Below are 25,044 nucleotides of genomic sequence, written 5' to 3'. Positions count from 1 at the left end.
ACCTACATACTTCATGAACGGTTTTTTCTACATATTGAAAATTGAAATGTATTAAAATAACATGAAGTCGTGAGATCTTAGATATCTTTCTGTTGTAAATTATTTTTGATATCATTGCCGTATTCGGCACACGCTGTAAAGTCGTGAAATATCCTATACGTTTACGTATAGTTACACAAGGTGTTTTACTTATTATTTTTGAATAATAAGCGTCTTTGTATACGTACAGGTTAGGTGTACTTTACCGGCACTACAACACATTCCAGGCGCCTCTTCTTTGAATTTAAGAGCATCGCAGTATACGCGTTTATGACTCATAGTACCCAAAGATACAGTTTCATCCGTCTCATAAGCTATTTCCGATTCATATTTCATGCCGGAAAAAGCTTTTATTTTCCATGGAAGGATTCGCCTTTCTGATCGTCCTCCTGAATTATTTTGTTCATATCTATGAACTTGCACTCTATTTACTTCTGGATTTTTTTTTTATACTTGGCTGCTGCTTCTTTATGAACTTCTTTATTTTTGAGCTGATATTTAGTAGCAGATTGTATAAGCTGTTTTTTTCTGATATTATTTGTAAATCTTGTTACGTACCCACGTATTAAGTAGTTATATATTAACTATGTACAGCGCGCCGCACGTTTCTAATAATATTCGACACTATAACTAATAAGGCAATTAGTATAGTATAACATGCGGAGGTCGTTGCAAAATCGTAGAGAAAACAATTAACCTATAGAAGGTGCCGTCACATACGCATCTTTCCTGGAAAGCCAACGCCCATACGCAGGATACGAGTCGACCAGCATACCAAATACGAGACCCGAACTCTGTCTCATGACCGAGCTTAGCCACTACTACAACCACCCACTCCAAAGGACATAATCATATATATAGAAGCACAGGACAAGAGCTCTTCAGACGGTTAGGGACATTCAGAGTCAGGTCGTAACACCACTCACAGTTTATATTCTATCTTTATATTATAACATTGTATTTTTGTATTACGATAATAAACATTCATCATACCTAGTACATCACGTATTCTATCTCTGCGTTGATGTATATATCGACGTCGGTTGGGACGTAACAGAATTTTGGCGCTGTGGACAGGGTCTTCCAAGATACAAGGAAACTTCAATCAACAGAGGCAATTTCACCTTCGTGGATCACCGTTGAACTGAGGAGTGCACGCTTCAATTCAACGACTCTGGGAAGACCGAACTTTTGTTACAATTCAACTACGGCGAGAGAGATCAAGCAACGAGATGAATACAGCAATGTTGTAAGCATAATTTATATAACCGTTTCCTTTGGTCTATTGGTCCATCGTATTTAGGGAAATTATTATTAAAGGGCAATTTATTTAAATTATTATTGAAGTTATTAAAGGGCAATTTTTGAATAAGTTATTATTGTGATTTATTAAAGGGCATTTATTGAGAATTGTTATTGAAGTTATTATTGAGAATTATTAAAGGGCATATTATATTATTTTGAGAATTATTATTGTGAATTATTACAGGGCATTATTGAGATTATTATTGAGATTATATTTATTATTGATTATTGAGTTCATCTTATTTAAGTACAACTCCCTTGGAATTAGCTACTCTATTGTATAGAACACGTGTAGATTTTTGAAGCCCATGTTTAAGCCCCTAGCCCATGTTTAAAGCCCAAGTTGAAGCCTACTAGCCCGAGTAGAAGTCCCTATGCCCAAATTTCAAAGCCCAAATCGAATAAAAATATATGAATAAAAGAGTTTTATGTTTGAAATCTATATTAAACGTTAGGAAGAATTAAACAAATATTAATGAACAATAGTTCAGAGGAAAATATTAGCGACGAATTCGAAACTATAGCTAGGGAAACATTAGATAGAATAATTGAAATAATCGAAAACGAGAATAATTTAGAAATTGACGTAAACAATACTGATAGCGAAATAATTGACAACATAGAAATACATAATTTAGACGAAGAGTTAGACACATTTAACGAAGAAATAATTAACGAACGTATAGAGATCAAACCAATAAGTAGTGATATATTAAATAAAAGTTTAAGATTAATAAACCTAGAGGAGTTTGAAAATAGTCCTACTACTGGCACAATTCGCCAAGGTTTACGAAGTAATAGAAATACTATTCACACCGAATATATACAACCGAAAAGAATAGTCAAAGCTAAGAAAATGACAGGCGGTACCGATATGAAACCGATAAGCGCGTTAGACGCAATAAAATTAATTCCTAACTATTCAGGACAATCCGAAATATATCCATTTTTAAATGCATGCGAAGTAATTATAAGTACGGTAGACTCAGAACAGCACCCTTTCATGTTGAAAATGATAGCAGCTACTAAACTATCAGACAGAGCTTTTAACGTAACCAGATATAAGGAAATTATAGAATGGGGCGATATGAAAAAAATATTGTTAGACGCATTCGAAACTCCCTACGGAGCAGCTAACTTACAAATCGAATTAAACATAGTAAAAACAAAACATAATGAAACCATATGCGCGTACAATAATAGAGTAGAAGAAATATATCAGAAACTATGTAACACGGTAGCCATAGACAAAACACCCACCGAAGCAAAAATATTACGTGACAATATTAGGGAACAAGCGTTAGTCAGTTATATAAACGGTTTAAGCGACCAAATAAAATTCGAAGTAAAAACAAAAAATCCTACTACTCTCGAACAAGCAATGCAGATCGCGTTAATTACCGAAAAAAATATTCGTACATATAATGATGTACAAGACATTTTCCGCGCAAATAATACGTATAGCAATAGAAATACGCATCAAAATAGACAATTTAATAATAATAATCAAAACACATCGTACAACTACCGGAACAACGACAATAACAATAATATAAACAGAAACAATAACTACGGTAGGAATACTAATAGAAACCCAAATCCGAGGAGCAACAATTTTAATGTTAGGCGTTGTTATACGTGCAATCGCGAAGGACATTTTTCGTCACAGTGCCGAATGAACAATGTCGCGTATAATAGTAGACCACCCAATCAGAATAATTTCACACGTCCACCGACTAATTATAATGCAAGGAGCGAGTCATGCACTTACTGCAACAAACCGGGACACAATATAGCCGTCTGTTATAAAAAACAGAACGACGAGCGACGTAATAATAATTCGGGAAACGAGCGGACATCTCACGTGACCCCCGGAGCGCGTGCGATCAATCATATATCCGTGGATCCATCCGAGGTTGTTACCCCGTTATATTAACGGAAATAAACAACAATAATCATATAAAATGTAAATCACCCGCTTGTACAGATAGGGAATTAGAATTTCTAGTCAACACAGGGAGTGAAGTAAATATAATAAAAAACCATATTTTAGATAACAATGTAATAGTAGACAAAACTCAATCGGTTAACTTAAGGGGAATTAACGACAAAATAATACAAACAATAGGCAAGCTTACCATACCTTTGATAATCGAAGGGCAAGAAATAGATACAGAATTTAATTTAGTTGACGAAAATTTTCCAATAAGGAGAAACGGTATATTAGGAAATAGTTTCTTATCAGAGAATAACGTTGTAATCAACTTAGCAAATAAAACTCTAACAATTAACGCTAATAAGAATAGGCGCGGGGAGTTACTATTAAAACCGAGATCAGAAACAATTGTATCGATACCTATAGCTGCAAAGGATGTAGAAAATAAGGATATTTTAATTCATAAGCAAGAAATAATGGAGGGGGTATTTTGTGGAAATATAATAAATACCGTACAGAACGGTGAAGTAGTAATAAGTATTTTAAATATAACCGAGAAGCCTCAAAACGTTATGTTAAACAATTTAAATAAAATACGATACGATCACGAATTCGAATACAATACGCAGTTAATAATAAATGACGAAGATAAAGGTAGACGCGTTAATGAGATTAGACAATTAATTAGAAGTGATCACATGAATGACGAGCAAAGGCAATCTATCTTAGATATATGTGAGCATTACCAAGATATATTTCATTTAACGGGGGACACGTTAACATATACAGATACGTTAACACATAAAATCAATATACCGGAGAATCAGGAGCCTATATATAAGCGACCATATCGCTTACCACACGCACAAATGGCCGAGATAGATTCCCAAATTAAGCAAATGGAGAAGGACGACATTATTGAACCTTCCTTTTCACCATGGAACGCTTCTTTATTACTAGTTAAAAAGAAACTTGACGCGAGTCAAATACCAAAATTTAGAATAGTCGTAGATTTTCGAGCTTTAAATAAAGTAACGATAAACGAGTACCACCCACTACCTAACATAACCGAAATATTAGACCAACTAGGGCAATGTAATCTATTCAGCATTATTGATCTTGCGTCGGGTTTTTACCAAGTAAAGTTAGATGAAAAAAGCAAAGAGCTTACAGCATTTTCGACTAACCAAGGCCACTGGCATTTTAAGAAAATGGCAATGGGTCTTAAAACGTCTCCATGTTCCTTCCAACGCTTAATGAACAATGTAATGGCTGGTATAGTGGGGATAAAATGTTTAGTGTATTTAGATGACATAATAATATACGGAAAAGGTTTACTTGATCATAACGAAAAACTGCGCGACGTATTTGAACGATTACGAAATCATAATTTAAAAATACAACCAGCAAAATGCGAGTTCTTAAAACAGCAGTGTATGTATTTAGGTCATATAATTAGTGAAAACGGCATACAGCCGGATCCCGCAAAGGTCAAGTCAGTATTACAGTTCCCAGCACCGACAAACGTAAAAGAAATTAAATCATTTCTGGGACTTTCTGGGTATTATAGGAAGTTTATAAAATCATATAGCTTAATAGCAAAACCAATGACAAACCTATTAAGGAAGGGCGTTACCTTTAACTGGGATACCCCTTGCCAAGAAGCATTTGATAAGTTAAAAAATATCCTTTGTACGGAACCTATATTACAATATCCAGATTTCACAAAACCATTTATTGTTACCACAGACGCAAGCGGAAAAGCTCTAGGCGCCATATTATCCCAAGGGGAAGTGTCACGAGATCTACCTATTGCATATATATCTAGAACTTTAAATAAACGTGAAAACAATTATAGTACTACCGAACTAGAGTGTTTAGCCATCATATTTGCAGTAAAAACATTTAGACCTTATTTGTATGGAAGAAAATTCATTATACTAAGCGATCACCGCGCACTTTCATGGTTATTCAATTTAAAGGACCCACTATCAAAACTCGCACGTTGGCGAATACTTTTAGAGGAATACGATTACGAGATTCAATACAAACCGGGAATATTAAATTCAAATGTCGATGCACTCACTAGGATGTATAGCATAAACGAGATAAAAAAGGAAAGCTATCCCGCATTTCTGAACAAATTCGAAACACAACTAATAACTAATAACCGCGTAAAAGAAGTAAACGGTAGTCTAATAGAGTCACCCGAGGAGTACCACATAGTATCAGAAATTGAAAAACGTTATAATTTTATGTCAGGAATAAATTACGAATTAAAACAAAAATTTGGCAACGGTCAAAAATTAACACCAAGCAAAGCAATTGGGGAGGTAAATTATTTACAAGATAAAAATAGGTACATCATTTTCTTAACTACCAAAAGTAGAAACAAACAAAAAGCAACGTATGAAAATATTTATCTATCACTATTAAATCTAAAATTATTATGTGAAGAACGATCATTGAATAAATTAGCCATGAATAAATTGGGTTTTATAGACCGACTAGAATGGGCACAAGTACGTGCTATGATTCGATATATTTTCCGAAACACAGGAATAGACATAATTATTTGTTCCAAATTAGAATTCAGTGACGAAGAAAAATTAATCATATTCAAACAATGTCACGACTCCGTAACCGGCGGACATGTCGGAATACATAGAACAATAAAAAAAATAAAAACACAATTTAATTGGTGAGGGTTAAAAGAAGATGTAATCGAATATATAAAAAATTGCGCATCGTGCCAAAAGAAAAAGGTCACGAATAAAAGAGTAAAACAACCCATGGTAATCACGACAACAAGTTCAGAACCATTCGAAAAAATAAGTTTAGACATCGTTGGCCCACTGGTCACTACATTAGCAGGGAATACATATATATTAACACTTCAATGCGATTTAACTAAATATACTATGGGAGTTCCCCTCCCAAATCACCAAGCTAACACTATTGCCGAGGCGTTCGTAACACATTTTGTATGCACACACGGTATACCACAAACAATATTAACCGATCAGGGTACCGACTTTTTAAGTAAAATATTTACCGAGGTATGTAGATTATTACAAATAAATAAGATAAACACAAGCTCTTACCGCCCGGAAGCTAATGGCGCTTTAGAGAGAGCCCATAGGACATTATCAGATTACCTTAGGCATTATGTTGATAAGAAATTGAACAATTGGGATGAGTACTTACCCTATGCATTTTTCGTATACAATACTACGGAGCACACATCAACGGGTTATCAACCATATTCTCTATTATACGGTAAACATTTGGAGATACCAATTAAATTATCTCATGAACCTGAACCTAGATATAACTACGACAATTACTATTTCGATCTAAAACAGAAAATGCAGGAGGCTCATAAAATAGCAAGGGAAAGATTAATAAAATGCAAAATAAAATCTAAAGAAAATTACGATAGCAACAAAAATCCTATAGAGATACACGTGAAAGATCAAATTTTATTAAAGGAACGCGTGCAAAATAATAAATTAAATCCATTATGGACAGGCCCCTATGAAGTAACCGACGTATTAGACAGGGAAAATATTGTAATAATGCGCGGGAAAAGACATGTTACGGTGCATAAGAACCACGTAAAAAGGTTCCACGAGAATCCGGTTTAGACAAGAAAAGTATATTTATATATATATATATATAATATATAATGAAAACAAATATATGTAAATATAATCATTAACAACATAATTGATAGGATAAGGCAATGAAAAATAAATATATGAAAATGTGATAAGATAAATTTAATATATAAGGAAACTTTTTAGGATCATGATGACGATCGTCATGCTCCAAGTCGCATTGGCACAAACAAAGCCGTATCAAATTTCAAAACTGTCCCAAGAGAATAGGATGTACTTTGAAAATCAGGGACCACTTCGATTAACAAATTCCGATTGGAAGTTAATAATATATATTAAATTAGATAACTTTAATCGACGTACTAAGGATACCATGTATTATTACGATAAAACCATAAAATTATGTGACGATTTAACAATAGTATATGAAGGTATGTTTAAAACACTTTGCGAATATTTCAAGGTCGCGTCTATTAGCCTTGAACAGGAAGTTACGAGAAAACGAGTATATATGTTACAATCTATAGATGAAACAGAAACAATTACCCGGGCAAGAAGGGGATTAGTAAATTTAGTGGGTCAAATACAAAAAACATTATTTGGTACATTAGATGATACCGACGCGGAATCATATGATAAACAAATCGAGGAATTACAAACTAGTCAAAATAGATTATTAAAAATAGTAGAGAAACAAACTAGTATAGTAAAGGCAACTGCAAACACATTTAAAGAGGCAACCCAAATGGAAGGTCAGATAAATAAACTTAGTGTATTATACAATCGAATGGCAACAACTGTAAACCAAACCATAATCAATTTAGATATCGTAGAAGCAAAAAGTAATATCAATGAACAAATAAACATATTAAATTTAGTATTTCAACAACTAAGTTTCGAAACCGATACCATTTGCGAAGTAATAATAGCCGCGCAAAGTGGTATAATACATTCGAGCGTAATATCCGCTATGGAATTACGTACACAGTTAAAAGATATTTCAATAAACGTTCCAAAAGGACAAAGCTTACCGTTCGATCTAAATCAAATAACATTATACGAACTAAGTAAAATGTCGAAATTAAATATAATTTACATAAACGAAACATTAATATTCGAAATAATAATACCGCTAATAAACTCAGTCGATTTAACATTATTTCACGTAATACCATTACCGGTAGTAAAAAATGATCATTATATGCACATAATACCTGAATACGGGTACATAGCCATATCAAAAACACACGAATATTATTTAACATTATCGTTTAGCCAGTTGTTAATGTGTAAACAAATTAATGTAGGAACGTTATGCCCGGAAACACAACCATTAAGACTAGGAGCCAGTGAGCTTCCATGCGAGGTAGAATTATTCATTAAACCATCAGGCATACCTAGCACGTGCCCAATACATTATCTAGACATCACTCGCAGTATTTATCATAAGTTAAAATATCAGAACGCTTGGATATATACGATAAAAACAACTGACAATGTAGCTATCTCGTGCGAGAATCGAGACCAGGCGATGAATATACAATTAAGCGGAATAGGTATACTGAGATTAAACGAGGACTGTAGGGGGTACACACCACAATTAGTGTTAACACCGAATAGGCATTTAAACTCGACACATTATAAGGATTTTATATCAACCATAGGAATAACATCAAATTTGACAATCCCCACTTCCATAAAAAAGAGAATAAGCAACGTCATAACACATACGAATTCCGTGGTAAAGTTAACTGACCTAAGTCAATATTCTAAGTCCATTGACGAAATAGAACAACTCATACAAGAGGAAAAGGATAAAAAGACCACGAAAGACACTACGAATTTCCATACTTATTTGTTTTATCTAATAATAATAATAATAGCGGGTATAATTATAATAAAGTGCAAAAAGAAAATGAATAATAACCGATCAGTAAATAGAGTTAGGCGACACTTAGTATCACTACGAACTGCTAGAGAAATGGACGAAGTCACACGTTTATAAGTAGGATCACGTACATTCTTCACTAAAACACGTACCAATAACAAATAACATAAGGAAAATATATATTTAATATATAAAATAATACTAATATTTCGTAATATAAACCCATTATTAAAATAAAAAAAAAAAAAAAAATGACTCACATACAATCATTATAATTTTCAGTGACAATATCAAATTCGTTATAGTAGACTTTGAGTTCACTATGATAAATAAGAAGGATTTATTACTTGTATCAGGGTCGATATCAAACAGTCTCGATAAATATAGGCCAGTTAAAATCGAAGGCAAACCGATCGTATTAACTACCACCAATAAACTGAAGATGATACAGCAGCGAGAAGTCAGACAAGTAATGCGTAGTGTTGGTAGGATATTTAGGAACAAGCCAGAGTTATTAATACCATTACTGGGGCAGTTAGAATCGAGTCTAACGCTCGAGGGGGCGACAACTCTGTCCACCATATACCTTAACCAATACTTGCATACTGACGGGAGAACACCAATCATAGTTTTTTGGAACGGTACCACTGACAAAGATATAATAAACCGATTAAAATTAAATATAAAAAAAATGTTAAATATCACCTCTTATAGTGATAACAACGATAATTATTTCAACTTAAAGCTGTTAGACATAACAGGACCTACAAATAAACTAATATACTCAACTAAAATAGGACACCACCCGAAAAATGGGAGAATGTTAAACCTAATGGAAACCCACCATTTGGTATGCAAAGTAGACCACAATATAACTCATAGTCACGACCCAGTAACGGATGTAACTATCACCAAATGTTTATTTAATTATATTATAAAAGATATGGGACCAATACAGTTATATAACTTATACAAAACAGGTTTAGCAATAAAACAATCGTATTAATCAGGAGTGTCAGTTCAAAAATGTAGACTATACCTATAACTAGGGATCAGGGAGTACCTAAATAAGATTCCACATACATGAATGGACATACTCTAATTAAGAAATAGATAACCTTTTAACTAACGAATTAATCATTAAAACAAAAACCATATAAGACCAATAGAATATAGGACGGATATATAAATATGTAATAAATGTAATGTCAAATTTTATAATTTTAGGTAATAGCATAAGTATTTACATATATAAACATGTAATAGTTATAATAATTAAATTATATAAAATAAAAATATGTAACAGAATACGTATATTAACTAACCACACATATATGACCACCATGTACTAACACTAGACTAAGAAGAAAATGTAAAACAAAAGAAACTATATACTTATATAAAAAAAAAAAAAATGTACTAATATCTAACAACTATTATATAACTAACAAAATGTATCACTATTTTATAACCAATTTATCACTATTTTATGTATCAATGTATTGTAACCAATGTATCACTATTGTAAAACTATTGTAATAACTACATACTATGGAAATGTTAAAGATTTATGTTTAAGCTTTTAAACATAAAGTCTTTTTTTTTGAAGGGAGGTGTTACGTACCCACGTATTAAGTAGTTATATATTAACTATGTACAGCGCGCCGCACGTTTCTAATAATATTCGACACTATAACTAATAAGGCAATTAGTATAGTATAACATGCGGAGGTCGTTGCAAAATCGTAGAGAAAACAATTAACCTATAGAAGGTGCCGTCACATACGCATCTTTCCTGGAAAGCCAACGCCCATACGCAGGATACGAGTCGACCAGCATACCAAATACGAGACCCGAACTCTGTCTCATGACCGAGCTTAGCCACTACTACAACCACCCACTCCAAAGGACATAATCATATATATAGAAGCACAGGACAAGAGCTCTTCAGACGGTTAGGGACATTCAGAGTCAGGTCGTAACACCACTCACAGTTTATATTCTATCTTTATATTATAACATTGTATTTTTGTATTACGATAATAAACATTCATCATACCTAGTACATCACGTATTCTATCTCTGCGTTGATGTATATATCGACGTCGGTTGGGACGTAACAATCTCTTCCGTCGTTTTTTAGTATGCTTCTGAGAGCTGGGTATGTTATCAAACTCATCAGATACAGAGTTAGGCCGGGCGCACACTGATAGAGCAAAACTGTTTCGAGCTGCTTGGAGTAGCTCGGAGCTGTTTGTAGGCAATTATAACATATGTAAAGTAAGTGACGCGCGCACACTAATCAGTCAACATCAACACACGACAAGACAAAACGAAGCATGATCGGTCTTGTTCGGTCTGGTTCTATTTTTTCTCCAAGCAAAATACGAAAATGTTAAGTAATCGTATAAAATAGTTTATTATACGAATAGCTTACAACTGAACACTATCGTTATTTTGGTGTCACATAGATTTTTATGATTTTACTTGATACTTCTCATACTATACTTCATAAATATTTCATAATTATACTTCATAATTATTTTAAAATGGGATGCGATCCAGAAAAATTGATAAATTTTGTTTTTTTAAGAAGATCTATTTACGATTTTACCGATAAAGAGCATAGCAATAGAATCATCCAAGACAGATTATGGAATGAAATCAGCACAGAAATGGAAACATCAGGTTAGTTAATATAAATATAAAAATAAAATAATTTTACTTTTTACATGATGAGTACGTAGTGTATTTCTATATTTATGTATCTGTAATATAAATCAAAATTAAATCAATAGTCAAACTATTTATACATTTACATTTTTGAGCTATTTAAAATTATAGTATTATAATATTATAATATTCTAGTTGATTAATTTTAAAATTTAAAGAAATGTTATATTAAAACTTATAAATTGTACATATTTTGCCATGGAACTGCACCAATGTCTGAATTGAAATAATTCATGAACTTCTCTCGGATATCCATTGCTGCAGTAGATGCCCTATTAATTGGTCTTGATGTAATTTGACTTTGAGCAACCGTTTGGGTTGTTTGAAGTTGAAGTTCATCTTGGATTTCAGATGGAGCCCCTTCTTTATCCATTATTATGTTATGTAAAATACAACACGCCTTTGTGATAATAGTAGCTTTTTCAGGAAAAACTAACATTTTATTTTCTAGAACATTAAATCGTTTCACAAGAATCCCAAATGCACATTCTACTATTCTTCTGGCTCTCGATAAACGATAATTAAAAATTCTTTTTTCATTAGTTAAATTTCTTCTTGGAAAAGGTCTCATTAAGTTTGTTTGCAAAGGATATGCTTCGTCCCCAACAAATACAAACGGAAACTCGTCGTTAATTTGAGGATCAATTTTTTTTGGCTGCAGAATATTTAATTTATTGTTTTTTAATAATTTTCCAAAATTGGATTCTTTAAAAATACCACTATCACTATTTCGTCCATAATCACCGATATCTACAGCTATGAATTTAGCATTAGCATCAACGACAGCTTGAAGTACAATAGAATGAAATCCCTTATAATTATAATATTCTGAACCAGCATTAGGAGGGCATTGTATTGATATATGTTTTCCGTCAATCGCGCCAAGACAATTCGGAAAGTTCCACAGTTCTTCAAAAGCTTTTGCTACTTTTATCCAATGTTCAGTTGTAGGTGGTGGCATATAAGTAGGACATAAAATATCACATATGGCACAACATACGTCACTTATTATTTTTCCAATAGTTGAAGCGCCAAGACGAAAATGATAATGTAAGCGTTTAAAGTGTCCTCCAGAAGCTAAATAGCTGAAAAATAATTATTTATTCTATTATACCTATTTATTATACTAATTTTATTTCACATTTTTGGGAATTTTAGCCATAAATGCTTATTTTATTTTTTATGTCATTTTTAAATTCTGAACAGAGTGATGAATGTTTTGATTTTACAGAGATGTTTGTTTTTTATATGTATGTCCACGATTACTAATGAAAATAATGCTTCGATTTTAAATTTTAAATACTTTCTTACCTAAAATGTTCACCAAATATTTATTCGCATCATCTATACATAGTATAACTAAATTATATTATTTTATCAAACGATGAATAAAAAATCTTATTTGGTTAGGTTGAGGACAACAATTTATATTTTAATAAAAATATTAAATGAAAAAAAAATCATAATAGAATAAAAAAGTTAGATTTTTTATAAAAATTGGATATTTAAATTTATATATTTTTTTTTAAACCAATACATTCATCGCTCCGCTCAGTCTAAAATATCTATAGATTACAAGTTTTTTGAGATTTTGATGCAGTATATCAAAACTTTAAATGCATAAAACAATAATTAATTAAATATACATTTTCTAGTAGCAGAGTGTAAAACTAAGTGGGCGTGTCTTCGTAATAGTTTTGCAAGAGCTTTACGTGAAGAAAAATCAAAAATATCTGGTTCTGCTGCTTCGAGAAAAAAAAAGTGGTATTTATTCAATGAAATGTCGTTTTTGTCAAGTTTCATGTTGCAGCACAAGCAAACATCAAGTAATCTGGAAGCATCAGATGATGAAAGTGAGGCAACTGATGAGAAAGGTACAGAAAATCCAAATCTCAATGAGAGCGTAAGTGAAATTGAAAGTGAAGGTACAAATGCTACATGTTTAATTGACAGACAAGAGCTGAGAAGAGTATCTTCTGAACCTGTTTTTAAAAAACCAAAAAAAACCCAAGTTAAAAATTCGACTGTAGAACAAGTTGCAGGGCCTATGATCGAATTTTTACGTTCAAAAACAAATAAGTCAGCTGTAGAAGATGTTGATTTATTATTTTTTAAAAGTCTTTTGCCCGATTTCAAAAAATTAAATGGAAAAAACCAGCGCCAGTTTAAACAGTTTGTGTTAACAACTTTAAATACATACATAGACAGCCAAGAAGCTCAAGAATCATTAGGTAATGATAAAGTATCATATGATAATACTACATCAAATGTACCAGTACAGGAATTTCAAAACTACAACTATACTTTCAGTCCACCCGGATATTCATCATCAAATAGCTCAACATACTGATTTTAAATACTTATTAAATTATTAATATTCATCGTATAAATTTAAAAATAAATAATACATTTTAAGTAAATAAATAAAAAAAATAATAAATTGTATTGTATAAATTTGTTTTTCACCTACTTCACTTACTTACTTAAGTTTGATTAATAAATATTTCTAGTATATAATTATAGTATTATTATTTGAACTCACCTCAAGGTTACTAACAATTTTTCAGCTGGAGCTATACTTTGACGAAAATGTGTGTCTTGTGATCTTATTGCCTCTCCAATTTCATTTAATATAAAGTCAAAAGTAGTTGAACTCATGCGAGTGAAATTTTTAAATTTTAACTCATCTTTACGCAATTCAGCCAAAAAATTAAAAATTGTATTATTCTCTGTACGTTTTTTATTTATTTCGTGCACCCAAATTTTACGTTTACGTTTTTTTTCATTTATTTCACTATTTAACAAAAATTGCCACAAAAGCGGTATAACAACATCATCTTCATCAGATGTTTTTTTTTTTATTCGTCGGATTTTGGTACGGTTGCGTTAGGCTTTTGTATTGATTGATTATATTAATCCTCCGTGGGTGGAGTTAAGTAAAAATGACAAACTTTAGAGTTAAATCATACACTTACGTACAAACAGCACGGGGTTCGCGATCTACCGCAGGTAGATTGCCTACCTGATAAAATACTGCTGCGAATCAGAATTTTTATTCCGGGCAACAGAAAAGTTAGGATAAATTGTGAACACCATACACCATACACCGAATATTAAATAACGAATTGAACAAAGTTTGAGTCTTATAGAATTGGTAATGTACGGGCAACGAAGTGCCAGCGGGATCAGCTAGTTTATAACATAATACAGTTACAATAATTAACTTATAAAGGCTAAACTGCTCAAAAAACAAAATAGCAAATGCTTAATGATAAAACAAGACACCTAATATTTGTAACAACTGTTTTAAAAATCATTAATTAAATGCACCTATGTCCTATACATGTTGATATTTATATTTATCAAATAAGTTTAGGACAAACTTAAATAATTTTATTACCTGGGAAATCTGGTATTATATTATTGATTTTGGTAAAATTGATTATCTTTTCACATATATTATGAAATTCAACTTCTGTGCGTAAGGGCTCAAAGGTTTTAATGACTCCTCCAATTAAAGTAATAGTAATAATGTAGCATCTTTTTTTTTTTTGTAGCTGAGTAGACAATATTTTTTATAATACTACTTCCAAAACAATGAGATTAACAATAAATTATGGTTTAGTAATAATAGTCATAAATCCTATAAAATAATAAATTATGGTTTTATTATATATATTTTATATTTTACAATAGTTATAACCAGGGATTTGCACCGGAAACATTTTTTTGGGTTTCGGGTTTCGGGTGTTGAAAGAAATTTCGGGTTATTAAATTCGGGTGTTACGGGTTAATCCACTTCTGGTTACGGTTAAATGTAAATTTTTTCGGGTTAATTATGGTTAATTCTGGTGTTAAAAAAAACCATGTTGTATATCAATTAACATGAGATTTTCAATGCAAATTTGGTATAGTAATCTGATTTTACTTTTAAAGTAAACATAATGAAGAAAATTTAAAAAATCATATTAAATATTAAAATATTAAATTAGTACTTATTATTTACTCAGTTATTATTCTACAGCATAAAGTTCTCGCTTATTACATATTTTTATTATATTTATTTTTGATTAAGAAGGTAAGACAACACAATTTTGAATTAACTAATATTGACTATTATTGAATATTGTAAAATAAAATAAAATAATGATAAAGCATCTAGGTCTTTTTAAATTTTTATTTAAATATTTAATAAATATTAAATACTTGCCACTTTTAAGTTTTACAATTTAAGAATACATAGGTAAATTAATAAATACTTAGAACTTTTAAGTTAGAAGTTTTAACAATAATAAAAATAATGCAAATAATAATAAATTGATGATAAATTAAATTATGAAATTTAAAAACAACAAAACATTAATAATTTAAATATGATTATTATTTAATTGTATCAAATATCTTATTACACCGTAAAATCATTATTTTTTCTAGCATATAATTTGTAAGTGACATTCGTAAATCTGATGAAATAAACTTTAACCCAGAGAAACAGCGTTCAACAGACACCTATATAGTACATAGTTATTTTTATTTTAGTATATTCTAATAGTTAATAAATAATAATTAAGTATCATAAAATGGGGTGGATAGTCACAAATGCAAATGTAAAAACTGAAAGTTGTTACTTTGATGTCCACTATATGTATTTTCAATATTGAATATAATATATTAAATATTTCCTTGACATTATAAATTGTCAACCAGTAGGTACAAAATTAAAAATTACATCCAATGAAAAATTATATTATAATTAGGGCTCGGAATTTGTAGCAAATGCTTCTTTTGAGGGAAGTGTGAAAGAAAGATAATTCTTTTATATAAATACGTTTTGAATCGTTCTGATTTTAATAATGTAAACTTTTTTTTGCTTTTTTCCATAAAATCTGCTTTTTATTGCTTTTCCCCTATTTGGTTATTTTTTCTTGATTTTTATATATTTTTCTTGAAAACTTAGCTTATTTCTATGTATATTATACATCTTGGACTATATTAGTATTACCAGAAATTATAAAACCAGTGAAAAAACCAGTAATAAATATATGACTGATAAAATAACTGTCGTTATTGTGCCGAAATAGTTTTATCTACAATTATCTATAGTTGTATTTACGACTCAAGTAAAGGAAAAATTATCTGAATTATACCTACGTATTATAATACGTAAATAATGTTAATAATGAGGACATTTTATTATTTGTTTCGGATGCCGCGCCGTATATGAAAAAAGCTGGCCGCTGTGTTGCCGCTTGCTAAAAGGTGGCCGAGCGGTCTAACGCGACGGATTCGGCACAGCCGGTCCGAGTTCGATCCTCTACCACTGGGCGGCATTTTTCTCCGTGCAAGTCACGGTGTTCGGAGAACAAGTGCCGCCATCCCCCCACCCGGGGCACGGCAGAAACCTACGAGTGCCCCATTAGAAATTCTGCCAAAACACAACACACACGTGTACCAACCTACCCAATATAAAAACCTACAGTGCCCTCCCCCACACCCAATGGCCTATGTTGCCGCGGGTTACCCAAAAAAAAAAAAAATTAAATAAATGCTTTTTTTGGCTTTTTTTATCTACTTAAAATGCTTTTTTAAGGATTTATTTTGCTACAAAATCCGAGCCCTAATTATAATATATTTTCCTTCTATAGTTCTAGCCTCTAGGCGTTCAAACACTAAAAAGCTACATAGGTACATAGTTATTAATTATTTTACATTTTTACCTTTTTAATTTGAAATTAAATAATGTTGACAAATTAATATTTATTTATCTATTGTTTTTTTTAAAAAAACACTAAAAACTAAAAAGTAAACATTATTTGAAATTTGAATTTCCTATATAAACTTTAAATTGTTTCTATTTTTTTTTCACTGATAAACTTCAGTATATAATATAATATTATAATTCAATAGTAATTTAACATGTAAATAAAATTATAATTTATATTATTGTTCTAAATCATAAATTATAATTTATATTTAATATAACTAAATTAAAATTGAATTACATTAATAACAGAAGTTAAAACTAAAGTCTAAAGAATACAATTATTAATAATCCAAAAATGTTCAGTACTTACTTTAGTAACAGGAACACTTAGGATTACTTGTGCTAATCTAAATATCTCTGGTTTAACCAACTTCAAATCCTGCCAATACTGTCTAATACTCGTGGAATGATGTAAACGTTGAATATTATCATAGCTTTGTAACAACAAACGAATTGGTATTGCTTCAACACTTTCATTTTGTTCTTGTATAGAAATACATGTTTTAGTTTTAATAAAATCTTCCAAATCATCATCTTCAACATTTGAAAAATTATGATTGTCAACCTCACAATGAGTTGCAGATTTAATAATTTCATCCTTTGAAATCGGCATTGAATTTTTATCTAACCATAAAATCATCTTCCACACATCAACTAAAATATTAATTGCTTTATACTTGGAGTCATAATCTAGGAGACATTGAAATCTTGGGTCTAAATAGATACCTAAAACAGTTTAAATATTCAAAATCACAATAATGGTTTTATTAATTTATTTTCAGTTTGTATTTGAAAAAATTTAAAATAGTATTTTGAAACTTACCAGTTAAAAAAATAGGATTATCCAACAGTAATTTTTCTCTTTTTTCCATTGAAGTAGATAAAATCTTAGAAAAGCCTGAACCTACTTTCTTAGTATCTCTGCAACACTTAAGCCAAATTTCATAGAAATCTCCAATAGTAAGGTCTTCTTTTTTACGTGGAACCTTGTTTTAAATTTTCAATCCTTAGCTACAAAAGTTGAACATTTTATACCTTTTTTACTACAAAATAATAATTACGTTTTAAATTTGATAAATTTTGTCAAAATTTGAACTTTAAATGCTTATAAAAAAAAATTGTGCCTATGTATTTTCAATATTTTAACTGCTATTGTAACAATATATCAGGAGCCTTGCATACAATTTTCACGCTTTTCTACCCTACAAATAAAATTTTATTGATATTTATAGAAAAAAAACTAAAAAAATTGAGAACTGACAATGTCCGTAAACAGCTCAAAACGAGTCAAATTATTTTCAAAATTTTATCGTGTATAGAAAATGCTAATACAAACATTCAGTGAAATTTTCAAGTATCTAAAGTCATACGTTTTTTAATTACAAAAAAAATGAGAAAATCGTTACATGAGATATCGAGTGAATATCAAATGTTGTAAAAATATGAATTTCAAACGCTCCTAAAAATTTAATTTGACTTTCTTGTAGACATTTTTTTTTTTTGATAAAGGTAGACAAACTTATGGATAATCTTGTATTACATTTTCATCTTAGATTTAAAAAGAAACACGTTTATAAATTCTCAACTCAAAATAATTTGCTAATTTTCGTGATTATTTCGTATTTTGTCAATATTTGAACTTTAAATGCTTATAAATAAAAACTTTGAGTAAGGATCTCTAATATTTTCAAATGTCATTGTACCAATATAGTAGGAGCCTTGTGTTAAATTTTCAAGCTTTTTTACCCAAGAAATAAAATTTTATTGATATTTGTAGAAAAAATAACTAAAAAACATTGAAACTGAAAATGTCTGTAAACAGCTCAAAATAAGTCAAAATATTTGGAAAATGTTATGGCGTATAGAAAATACCAATATAAACATTCAGCCAAAATTTCACCTACAGTCATTTGTTTTAAAGTTACACCAAAAATCACAAAATTAAACTTTTTACTTTTTAAAACAATATTAGTAGGTACTAAATGAAAACTTACAACTATAGTCCTTGTAATAATAAAAAACAAATTAAGTATCAATTATAGTAACACAATGTTTATTTAAAGATTTGAAAATTGCTACTAATTTTGAAGATTTTTCAACTCCTAATCTATTCCTTATTTTGGAAGCACTAAGCCGTATGTTGAAAAAAATACGTTCTATGCCTGCTGATGAAGCTACAGCTGTAAATAGTCGTGTAACCACTTCTAACTAAGTTTCCTCACTAATGGTGCAACTATCTACCTGAATTAAATCTAATGATATGGCTACCCACTTTTTTAAGTATTACCAAATACTCTTGGTCCATTGTTTTTGTAAATAGATCTTTAATTTTAGTAAAAATAGAAACTTCAATGGCTGAACGGTTGTCATTACAAACTTTGTATAATATATGCCAATTATCCAAATAGCATTCTATAGTATCAGCAAGTGTATTCCACCGGACATCTTGAGGAAAAATGTATGCTTTTCCTCCTTCTACTTTATATATACCTTGCTCCAAAAAAAATGACTATGTTTAAAATATTAAAATATGGTATTAATATGGGTTTTAACACCAGGGACTTATATCATGAGCAAACAAGTTCAGTATATGTTGTGAACATCCTAAAGTAAGAATATTTTTATTTTGTAGACCATGTGGCTAGATTCGTTCTCATTTTGTTCATATTGGCAGCATTATCTGTTACAACACTGCCAACTGTGCAGCCAAAAGATTGACATGGCCCGCATTAGTAGCAAGTAAAATGTACAAGCACTATAGCGGCCTGTCTATCTTATCTTCAACAACAACTATGCGACCGGGTCAACTCTTCCACCGAGCCGTTAAACTCATCGCCCGAGCGGCACATGTATTCATACTTGGTCGTAATATAATACCTACATAATTTGTGACATCCATATAGTGTTTGTTCCTTTTCATCACCTCAATCTGAACCAGACACTTCGACCGGACCCCGATCAACCTTGATTCAATCATCGGGTCCGCGTCAAGATTCACAATATATAACAGATGACTACTAAAGTCACTAAATAATCCCATGAATGTCTATTATCTTGAGTGTCCATTGTGTCTGTTGGAATTATAAACAAAACACCCTATATAATGTAGTGTATAAGTAATATATTCACACTGTAGTTCATCAGACGCTGACTATACATTTTTATATACTACAGCATATATGTCCTGTGTAGTGTAGCCGGGTATACATACCCACTGTACCATAGATTAACCAAAACATCATATTGATGTCCTTAAATAGGACATCTTTATAAAACAACTATTTGATATGATAAGGTTGTTAAAGAAATATTGAATTTAACTTTTAAAAAATAACATCTGAATAATATACAATTAACGTTCTCTAAAAACATTTTAAAGTGATCTTAAAATTAACAGCTATTAGATGTTTATTAATGACTGTACTTGGGATGTTGTACGTAGATATCATATCGAAGTTAATATTTTTACTGTCGGTTATAATTTAATTTAATAACATCTGTCAAACATATTTTTAAGATGTCCTATAGTGGTTTCAATAACAAACAAATTTAACATTGCATAGATGTGTAATGCGATGTTCATATAGATATATTATAATATATTATATATATATATTATCGCGCAGTTACTATTGCATTGTGATTATTTAATGATATAATATTTATTTATATACATATGTATATGTATATTAATATATATTAACGGGAAAAACCACGGCTACGAAATTATACATATATGGTCGACTCGAGAGTCGAAATCGGAATAATTGACGTCATTGTCATTGACTCATTTACAGTTCGTCGTACCATAGAAAACTATAATGCGTCGTTCGAATAGTTGTTTTAATCACGCCGTGCTACAAACTATATAATATTTTATATTTTTTTTCCGAATTGCCGTTTAAGTACACGTACACAGTTGTACAGGCTATATACACAATTATCCGGCAGTACCTATAGTTTGTCTTTTTGCCGTTGCAAAATTTTGTATTACACTCTTGTATTAACCTAACCTATACATTGTACAATAGTACATACACCCACGTGTTCTACTGCAATTCTGTGCATTACCTATATATTTTATATTTTTTTGTCTTTTTGCCGTTACAAAATTTTTTATTACACTGCTGTACCTATACATAGTACATACACCCACGTGTTCTACTGCAGTTCTGTGCATTACCTACATAATATTTTATTATTGTTTCGGACTGTGGTGAAGACTGAAGAACGAGTGAAGAGTACACAGCCCCGTTGTTCGACCATATATTTGACGACCACAATAATGGATCAAATTAACAATCAAACAAAGGTAGTACTTATACTTTATAATATATTATTATTATATTAATAAATAGTGTTTGATATCAAGAATTAATTAGGTATATTTCTATCAGTATGCATACTTACTACCTATTTACTTATATGTAATAATTTATATTCGGTACCTACCTACTATTATTTACCTAAAATTGTTATCATTATTTATTGGATGAATTTATTAGTATATAATAGGGTTGTTTGAAGAAGAAAAAAAATATTCTGTAATACCTATCAGTTGGTTGAAAAATTCCAAAGAAGGATATTTGAACTGTTCATGGCCTAATGCTCGGCGTGTTACGGCCATGTCAATAATGAAAGGTGGTAAACCTACCTCTAAATGGACCACCCATCCTGTTAAACTAATAGAAGAATTTGGTAATTTATAAAATTAGCACAATATCACAATACTAATAGGGAATATTATAAATTATAAATACATTTTTATATTTTTTACCTATACTATATTTAGGTTCATACGAAGCAGCTGCCGCAAAGGAAATAAAAATATTTATATCATCAGGCGGTGAGTCACAAAGTGATTCCGAACCAGAAGAACCCAACAATTCTCAAGAAGAAGATTATAATGCTAGTTAGTATTATGTTATAAGATTGCTATGTTAAATTTGAAACTATTTAAAATTAATTTTAGAAATGCTATGCCTTAGTACCTACTACCTATAGATAACTTTAAATAATTTTGTTCGTTATGATATTATAATATCAGGTAGAGATACTGCTTATACAGTATTATTATACCTACTTTAATATATTTTTAATATTATTTTAATTCTTTAGGTTCCAGTAGTGATGATGAAGAAGTTTTAACTATTAAAAGAAAACAATCAACTTATGTACCAAGTAAAAAATTAAAACAAAATATTCCAGATTCTGTTCCAGATAATAATACTGCTTGTATTGTATCCTGTAAGTAAAATTCAGTTTTTTTTCTATTTCAATATTTTTGAATTATTCTTTAAGCATAGCAATATTAATAATAAAAATTAATTTATATTTTACATCCATATAGCTGCTATGAATACATTAATTGATTTGAACACTGCAGATTTTGTTGGGACTAGTTATAATAATGGTTTACGTTGTAAGAACCCTAGCTATTATTCAATTATTTAGTAATACAAATATAAATTTATGTATAGTAGTAGAACTTAGAACTTGCCACTTTTAATATTTAATATGAATTGTTAAAATTTAATTGCCCATAATTTTTTTAGCTGTTTTAAATTCAAATCCCACAATGCAGTTTGCTGACATTTCTTCTATATTAATTGATGATGATTTTAATCATATGACACCTGCAGGTAATCTAAAAAAACATACATTAACTTGAATCTCTTCAAATTAATTATTACAAATTATTTATAATTTTTTTTAAGATAAACAAGTAACTGAAGAAGCAAACTTAATGAAATTAAAAAACATTTCCGGTAAAACATTTAATTTTATTACTGCTGTAATTTTTATTTATTTTTCTATATTTATTTTTTGCAATTGAAGGTACAAGTACTACAAACAATAATGATGTTTGTGAATTAAATCTTACATCGGGTAATGTATAAATATATATAGATTTCTCAAAGAATACCCCAAATACAATAAATATAAATATTTGTTTAGAGTTGGGCAGTTTTGAGTTGGAATTTCTTAAAAATAAAATGGATCAAATACTTCATACAACAGACATTTACTTTACAAGACTTGATAAAAAATTAGATGCTATTATGGACTATATCAAAATAAATCCAAATTCAAGTGTGCAACCTACATTAGATACACATTTTTTGGGATTATTTCCTTTGAATGATGTAGAGTCTCTTATAAATTTTGATGAATTTTTAAAAACTGACGAAAACTCTACTAAATTGGTAACAAAATGTCAATAATTATTTTATACAATACCCATATTACAACTATTGTTTATTTATTTTTTAGATTAATTTAATTAAATCTATTGGTGGCTCTGGTACAAAACATTTTGTTAAAAGAGTACTCAATAAATTATTTTCCAATAAATTGGCCACACTCTGTTCTTGGACAGGACAAAAAAATAACCATCGCCTTGTTGACCACCAAATTATAAAAATCATGAAAAGTAAGTATTTAATATCCAATACTTAGTTAATTATCTATACTAGTTAATATTTATTTTATTATATTACTACATTAGCTATGTATTTATTTTTAGAAATTTCACATGAACTTTACCAAAATGATGAAAACATATTTGAAATTTATGTAAAGGATTGGTTCAGGCATGGGGCTCAGCGTTTAAAAAAAGAAACTACTACAGGTAATATGTATTATGACTTATGATATATAGTAATAACCAGCTTTTTGCTATACTACGAGCAATTTTCAACTTTGTGGTCACACCTTTTTAAATTTTTAACTATAATTATTTATTGTCCCTAAGACATCTTGTAACCTATGCTAAGATAATGTATATAATGTAAGAAAAGTATTTTTGGGTGTTTCGAAAAAATTAAATGTATATAATTTAGGGTTGTCATTTTAAGACAGTCAAGAATTACTTACATTCCCTGTTAAATCTATTACAAAATAAAAAATAATGATTTTTAGTAAAACTATGCTGCTACTGATAGAAATATAATTATGCAATTAATATTTTCTATTAAATATTACATTATTCAAATAACAATTCTCATGCTCTAAATAATGATATGAAATGTTTATGAACAAAATTGTTATATTGTTTTATAATTTATAATTTATATTTTTTGTTATTATAGATTCCACGTCGAAAACGCAAAGAAATTGAAAATATGTCCCTTCGACATTTCAAACGTCAATTTTCTATTTTAAAAACACCAGAAGTAACCCCCCAAGTTGAGGAGGTATGTAGTGTATCATCAAATAATTGTTCAAATTCTGCTAACACTATTAACACCATTGAAATAGCCTCTATTAAAGTAAATGAAAACTCAAATAAAAAACAACAGCCTATATCTAAAATATATAATAATGATGAAATTAATTCAATACATGATTTAAGATTAGAATTCAATACAGCTAATACATTAAATCCACATGTTTATTCATATAATGATAATCCTAAGATTAAAGATAAACTTCAACAGTGGGTTCTAGATTACAATGTTTCGAAAAATAGTGTGAACAGTTTATTGAAAATTTTAAGATCTGAGGGATTAGATTTACCATTAGATGTTCGGACATTGATGCATACTCCAAGGTCTCATGATATAATTAGTATAAACCCAGGGTCATATATTCATTTAGGCTTAAAAAAAATGTTATTAATTATATTAAATTTTAATAAAAGCTCATTAAAAAATGTAAAAGAAATATTTTTAAGTTTTAATATTGATGGTTTGCCTTTAGCAAACAGTTCAAAACAGCAATTTTGGCCAATTCTTTGTTCGATAATAAACGTGCCTCA

The 25,044-nt window shown here is 29.9% G+C and overlaps 4 protein-coding genes across 4 annotated transcripts; 2 read left to right on the top strand and 2 right to left on the bottom strand.

Moving 5' to 3' along the window:
- Positions 1-11,696: 11,696 nt before the first annotated feature.
- LOC132944701 (putative nuclease HARBI1) lies at positions 11,697-12,482 on the bottom strand. Its single transcript, XM_061014181.1, has one exon. It carries the CDS (start codon positions 12,480-12,482, stop codon positions 11,697-11,699), a length of 786 nt encoding a protein of 261 aa, XP_060870164.1.
- A 623-nt stretch (positions 12,483-13,105) lies between these two features.
- Positions 13,106-13,871, top strand: LOC132944693 (uncharacterized). Its single transcript, XM_061014174.1, has one exon. It carries the CDS (start codon positions 13,302-13,304, stop codon positions 13,869-13,871), a length of 570 nt encoding a protein of 189 aa, XP_060870157.1. The 5' UTR covers positions 13,106-13,301.
- A 3,679-nt stretch (positions 13,872-17,550) lies between these two features.
- On the bottom strand, positions 17,551-20,351 carry LOC132944688 (uncharacterized). The gene is made up of 4 exons (XM_061014162.1): positions 20,313-20,351; positions 19,573-19,794; positions 18,109-18,271; positions 17,551-18,011 (listed from the first exon to the last, which is right to left on the bottom strand). The coding sequence occupies exons 1-4, from the start codon at positions 20,349-20,351 to the stop codon at positions 17,551-17,553; spliced, it is 885 nt and encodes a 294-aa protein (XP_060870145.1).
- A 1,219-nt stretch (positions 20,352-21,570) lies between these two features.
- Positions 21,571-24,469, top strand: LOC132944681 (uncharacterized). Its single transcript, XM_061014154.1, has 12 exons — positions 21,571-21,597; positions 21,791-21,983; positions 22,078-22,197; positions 22,404-22,532; positions 22,636-22,707; positions 22,841-22,927; positions 23,003-23,053; positions 23,124-23,174; positions 23,244-23,491; positions 23,559-23,718; positions 23,812-23,916; positions 24,377-24,469. The coding sequence occupies exons 1-12, from the start codon at positions 21,571-21,573 to the stop codon at positions 24,403-24,405; spliced, it is 1,272 nt and encodes a 423-aa protein (XP_060870137.1). The 3' UTR covers positions 24,406-24,469.
- The last annotated feature ends 575 nt before the right edge of the window (positions 24,470-25,044 follow it).

This window comes from Metopolophium dirhodum, chromosome 1 (genome assembly GCF_019925205.1).
Source record: "Metopolophium dirhodum isolate CAU chromosome 1, ASM1992520v1, whole genome shotgun sequence".
Taxonomy (NCBI): Eukaryota; Metazoa; Arthropoda; class Insecta; order Hemiptera; family Aphididae; genus Metopolophium; species Metopolophium dirhodum.
This window is presented reverse-complemented; position numbering and strand designations above follow the sequence as displayed.